At 57.0% G+C, this 6463-nt stretch overlaps 1 protein-coding gene across 1 annotated transcript; it reads right to left on the bottom strand.

The window, feature by feature from the left end:
• Window positions 1-753: 753 nt before the first annotated feature.
• Window positions 754-5249, bottom strand: Tmem132b (transmembrane protein 132B). Its single transcript, XM_042669338.1, has 4 exons — window positions 5047-5249; window positions 3636-3906; window positions 2737-2928; window positions 754-1905 (listed from the first exon to the last, which is right to left on the bottom strand). Exons 1-4 carry the CDS (start codon window positions 5208-5210, stop codon window positions 754-756), a joined length of 1779 nt encoding a protein of 592 aa, XP_042525272.1. The 5' UTR covers window positions 5211-5249.
• Window positions 5250-6463: the final 1214 nt, after the last annotated feature.

Below are 6463 nucleotides of genomic sequence, written 5' to 3'. Positions count from 1 at the left end.
GAGACAAGGGCGAAGAAGCCCCTTGGACGCCGTCCCCCGCCACGGAGGCCGGCAGCTGGGGAAAGCAGACATCCTGCGTGGAATGCTGAGAAACCAGCGAGCCCCGGCGAGCCAGGGACTGCGACCGCGTGAAAGCCACACGGATCTCAACGCAAAAGAAGAGAAAGGGACGGTGGGGACCGAAAAAACAGATGCGGGTGCGGATGTCTACAAAGATGACGACGGGCCACACGCAGAGCCAGTAAGAAGCCACATTCAGTCACCCTTCACACAGGTCTAAACTCAGGCCACGGGATCAGGTGTCCACTGTGCTTTAAAAGGTCTAGGAATAAAAATAATAATCATCATCACCGCCCAAATCCTCCCTAATTACATACGGATGACTGACCGCGTCCCTCTGGGGGGTTGGGGGAAATCACACTGCTCTGAACGCCCCCCCCACCGCACCCCAACAGGGCGTCTCCAACCCCTAGGTGTCTGAGAGGCATTTCCCGGTTCAAACCCTGCGGCCACGGCGCTCCGGGCCTCCGGCGCCCGCTCGGAAAGGGACCGCTCCAGACCGCCGCGAGTGAAACCCTGCCTGCCACCCTCCACGGCTGCCCCAGCGATCAGAAAACAGAAGGCATAAAGGTGAATACAAACGTAAGAAAGGATTTCACATCTGGTCCTGCAGCCTCTCCATGTAGTCTCTAAAGTGCCCCAGCGATCAGAAAACAGAAGGCATAAAGGTGAATACAAACGTAAGAAAGGATTTCACATCTGGTCCTGCAGCCTCTCCATGTAGTCTCTAAAGTCCTGCGCCCCGCCCTCATCCCGGTACACCCACTTGATGTCCTCTTCGCTGTCCAGCAGGATGGAGTTGGTGTAGGGGCCGCCGTCCTCGGGGAGGATGGTGGTATAGGAAGTAAACTTGACCCTCTTCCTCTTGGGGCCCCCGGGGTTGCCGGGCTCCGTCTTCAGGTCTTTCTCGTAGACGTAGTCGGAGGGTCTGAGCAGCTGGCTGTGGAAGACCTTCTGGGAGCTGCCGTTGAGCAGGAAGTTCCTCTCCTCGAAGGGCAGCGCCCGGTCCAGCATGGTGGTGCACTCCTCGGAGGGCAGCGTGATGTCCACCGGGTTCTCCAGGAGCTCCACCTCGTTGCCCAGCCACACCCAGTCGTGGGAGTGGGGGATGTTACCCTGCTCGCTCACGGCAAACCTCTTGTGTCTGTACTTCCACGCGAACGCCACGCAGTTGATCAGGAAGACCAAGATGGCCAGGCAGAAGACGCACAGCAGGGCGTACATGCCGATCTCCAGGTCGGTCAGGCCGCGGGAGCTCACGGTCAGGTCCCCCCCGCCGCCGGGCCCCTCCGCGGCGTGGGGCGACCTCCCCCGCGTGGGGAAGCTGGTGAAGGGGTCGGCCCCGCCTTTCAGGAGCTTCTTCTCGCCCCCTCCCTCGGGAGCCCCGGGGGTGGCGCTGCGGTTGCCACGCTCATCCGGGCCGGCCGGGGCCCCACGGTGGCCCCACTCCTGCACCGCCCGCTCCTGGCTGCCCTCCCGCTGGATGGAGTTGCCCACGTGGTCTCTGTACTCGCGGCTGACGCCCTCGATGTCGTTGCTGCCCCCCTGCTGCTCCTCGGTGAGGGGCCCGAACTGGACCCTGACGTTCCCCTTGCCCACGGCCAGCACGCTCTTCCTCTTGGTCTTCTGACAGGGTTCGCTGATCAGCATCTCCAACTTGATCAGGGGGCCCTGGCCTTCACCCTCTGCCACCAGCACCGGCCATCCGGACTGAAGGTTTGGCTGGACGGACACCACCATTTCATCCAAGGACGAGACAGCCATGGAGAAATCCTTGGGCTCGTAAATGTCTAAAGGTGTCACTGAACCGTCACTGAACAGAAGCCAAGAGCTGATGGTAGCTTCCTGCGGGAAGAAGCCAAGCGTGACGTTAGGACCGTGTTCCTTCACATTCACGCGCATGCACGCAACTTCCTAGGGAAGCTCCAACCCCTCCGCTGGGGACCACTGAGCAGCGTCCATGGGCTACGCCACAAGGCACAAGCCAGCGCCGATCATACGCCACCACCAAACAGATAATACAGCTGAGCGAGTGCGTCCAGTGAGTGCACAAATTAATTTATTGTATGCCGCGCCACAGATTTTGACTTTGACAGATCAGGCAATTTATCTGAATCAACTTCAGCTGCAACTAATGAGGCTGCTTCTCCGCATAATATCACTCATCTTGTTCTTTAGCTGGAACAAAGCATGCACGGGGCAGGTTCCCAGTCAACCCTGAGCCATGTGGCTGGCGGCCTGGAGAGACACCGTGTCCCTGTTCCTTATAAATTATTTTTAAAAGTTTGAGGACAGAGAAGAGTTTCAGAGTTGACAATAATTGCAGTAAACAGCAGCAATTTGAAGCCTATTAGCCATACTTGTTCAAGTAGCTGACATGGAATTTCTAAGTATCCAGAATCACCTGTTTTGTTTGGCAAGGGTGAAAACAAGTGATTTTTTTTCCTTCCTGGTCTAGCAGGCTGCACAACCCAAACTAGCCCACTTGGAAAGTAAATGACAGAGGGAAATGCACCTAAGCCGCTCACCAATGCCTTCCTCAGACCTGGGGCTGCTGGCTAAGAAGCAGGAGGCGGCTCCAAGAGCCTCAGTCTGCCTGTGAGCGCCCGGCCACCTCCTCCGCAGGAGCCAGAGAGGCCTGAGCCCGGCAGCAGGCGCCCCAAGCCTCCCCCTCACCTGCTGTGGTGCTTGGAGGACGCCCCGGGCAGCCACGGTGGAGACGATGACCCTCCTGTCTGCTCGGTGGGGCTGCAGGGACAGGGACAGGCCGGCCACCAGCTGCACGCCCAGCTCTGCGATGGTGACCCGGTCATCCAGGACAATCACGGTCTTCTCAGCCAGGATGGAGTCAGAGAGAGGCGAGAGGACCTGCAGGTGGACAAGGACGCATGCGTGGCTACTCCAACTCCTGAGCGACCGGCCCTGTGTCCTCCCAGATACAGGACACACTACACTGTGCCAAACTTAACTCCAGCAACACCGAAAACACAGCTGAGTTCACACAGGGAAGACACTGCGCCGCCGTCTGCATCATTACCCCGCTAAAGCTGGCTAGAAATTGTCCTAATGCCATTCAGTAGGGACGCTGCCTTATATTGGCAATACACAAGAAAAGCAGAGTATCTTAGGAGGCAAAGTTTGGTGGCAGGAAGTTGTACGTTTCATTTTCTCTGGCAAAAGAAATCGCATACTTTTCTCTGAGTTGCAAAGGGTAATCTGAGGTTTAGGTTACAAAAACTGATGACTGCTCTATTGCTTCTTGTAATTCTCTTCCACACAGACTGAGTACATGCGCCCTGACACATACACATGTGCACACACTCACACACACGCACACACACACACACACACACACATACACACACACATACACACACACAGACACACACACACACACAGACACACACACATACACACACATACACACACACACACACATACACACACATACACACACACACATACACATACACATATACACACACATACACACACACACATACACATAGACATACACACACACACACACACACACACACCCGTGCAGCACCCTGGGGGCAGACGTCAGGACACACCTGCACGGTGGTGATGCCCGGCTCCCGGCCCACCAGGGTCCTGCCATCCTGTAACTGGGCGATTCTCGGCTCCTCCACTTTCATGAACTCGGTCACGAGGTCAGTGATGTCAAACTGCCAGTCGGGGCCCAGCATGTAGGTCAGCTGACCCAGGTCGGGTGACTCGGCCACAAACTGGGTGAGGACGCGCACCAGGGCGTGCTGGTACTGCAGGGAGCAGCCGCGGCCCTTCTTCTCCTCGTCCTCCTCATCGTCACTCTCGCGGGTCGGCCTGGAGCCAAACAAACACAGGCAACATCCTCACTGGGCAGAAATCTCACCTCGTGGTGTGGATTTGCTCCGTCCGTCAGCTCACCCCCGTCCATGGGGCTGTTCACCCAACCAGCACTTTGGATGGCACTCAGGGCCGATGGCCTCGTACTCAGTGGACACCGGGGGCCCTGCCTTCCCCTGGCTGTCGCTGCCGGACAAGCTGTGCAGGTAGGGGCGACTGTCCAGTCTCTGTGTGCCAGAAATGGGTCGTTCTAAAACCGTCCTCCACCCAGGGCTGGACAGAGCGCGGGTTCCTTCCTCTACCTGTCACGAACTGCCTATCAACTCAGTCTCCTCGTTGCTCATTGCGAAATGCAAGGAGAATACATGGAGGGGAGAGGTTAAATCGCAGGGGGATGCTCAGCACCCCCAGATGACCGACACAGGAAACAACCGGGGCCCCACAGTTTGGAAATCGCAGCTGTGGCCAGCCTGCCGTGCGTTCCCAGGGGTGCAGTGCACAGCGCTTGTGGCTCGGGCGTCAGCGTCCAGCCAGGACCGGGCCCCTCCCTGCACCCGCCCCCACCGGCAGCACCATCCACAGTCAGGCTTCCAACCACGTCCATTCACAGCGAGTTCAGTGCGTGCACTGCAGCCCCTCTGCACATCCGTGTGTCCATCGAGATGTTTTCCACCCTGTTGCTCACAATGCCGCCAGCCTCCACGCCCGTGGGAGGGGTGCAGGCTGCAAGCGGAGACGTGGAACCGTGTCTGTGTCCCTGCTTGGCCGTGGCCTGACGGAGCCCCGCACCCTGCACCTCTGACAACACTTCACGTTTGCTGGCTCACAGGCCCACACCGGGCACTCTGCGGGAGACTCGAGCCGACACGCACGAGTCAGCCAGGTCAGATCTGAATATGCTGAGGAAGAGGCCATTGCTCCGGTCAGTCAGGTGGCACAGATGTGGCCGGAATTTGGTTCCTAGCGTTGAAGGACGGAAGCCTGCGTTTCTCACTGGGGGTTATTGTTTCCCTAGGCCAGTTTGCCTACCCCGGAGATCTGGGACCCGGGACCTCAGATCCCAGTGGTCCTCCCTCTCCCACTTGTCCCTGTTCTCTCTCTGTGTCTCGCACACACACACACACACACACTTCTCACCTCCTGTTGGAGGCCACTGGGACCCTCCAGCCCTTGATCTGGCTCAGCTCTGTGTCAGAGATCTCCACCTGCAGGGGCAGCCGGGGCACCCACACGGTGAACTCCACCTGTGAGGTGAAGTGCTGGTGGGTGAAGTTCACGATGGTGTCCACTTTGCTCTTCATTTCCTTCCCATTCACGAAGATGGAGTCACAGGTGTTGGAAACCTTCGGGAAAGAGCAAGAACCCTGTGTAAGCAGGAACACGGGAGAAAGCCTGACAACAGCAGAATGCAGGAAGGGCGACAGCTCTGATTTATTAGCTACCAAGACACCCAGAAGAGCAAGACTTGTACAAAAGGTAATTTGTAGGCTTTAATTAGTGACAAATACTGATAAATAGACTCCAGGAAAACCATTTGTGTTACAAAATACTGACAAGTGAAACCATAAACATAATTTAGTGGAGTTCCATAACCTCCGTCGCGGTGTGTGAGTGCATTTCTTCTTTAACTTGCCTCTTTATGTGCGCACACTACTGTCAGCCAAACCCCAGGTGCGCCTTATTTCATTCGTGCACCTATTTGAAGGCACTCAAAAGGTTTTTATGTTACGAAGAAAAATACTTTATTCAAGCCATAAAGAGCATCTCCTGAAAATCAGGAGAGCACTGCACGAGAGGGAGCCGGGCAGCGTCCTCATGGAAGGCCCTAGAGGCCTGGGTGTGGTCACTTCTGCCTCCTAGAGCTGTAATTCTGCAGGCTGCGGGTGCGGCATTTCATTAGGGTCTTTTGGCTCGGCGCTTGGCGGTCCCCTTTAGCTCATCTACTCGTGGCGAGTGTTAGACAGTGCGGCCTCCATCCCGTCCCATCCCTTCCAGATAAGCAAATGACATTCTGTTAACTGTCTTTCCTGGACCACCAGGCGGATGCCTTGTGTTTGCATGGGAGAGGGGAAGGGAACAGAAGGACTGCCATCAGGAGCAGAACAAAATAAGCCATCAACTCACCACAGAACCGCCTAACCGCACCATCTCATTTACAGACCAGCAATGAGACAACTGGACCAGACCATGCACGCTCAGGGGCGCAGTGCTGGGCCGAGGCTGCCAGCAGGGCACCCCGCTCCATCCAGAGGCCCCTGCACAAGCAGCCCCAAACAGGACTTACCTTCAACCTTCCCCTCTCCCTAGGTTTGTGCATCCAGGGCAGACCTCCCTCGAGAGCAGACAGACAGACAGACAGGCCCAGCTGCCTGCTCAGCGTCCACGGTCCGCACTCAAGATCACAAGAAACACCACTTCCAGACCCAGAGATTTCTCCTCCACCCTCCCCCAGGAGCACCAGGGAGAAATCCAGGAGAGGGGAGCAGTCGCCTCCCATCGGCTCTGGTCTTGGACTCGCTTGTGCACCCCGGATTGAAGTGAAATACTGAGCGAA

The sequence above is a fragment of the Dipodomys spectabilis genome, unplaced genomic scaffold, assembly GCF_019054845.1.
Source record: "Dipodomys spectabilis isolate Male_0828 unplaced genomic scaffold, ASM1905484v1 ptg000494l, whole genome shotgun sequence".
In the NCBI taxonomy this organism is placed as follows: Eukaryota; Metazoa; Chordata; class Mammalia; order Rodentia; family Heteromyidae; genus Dipodomys; species Dipodomys spectabilis.
Note: the sequence above shows the minus strand (reverse complement) of the source record. Positions and strands in the feature narration are given on the sequence as shown.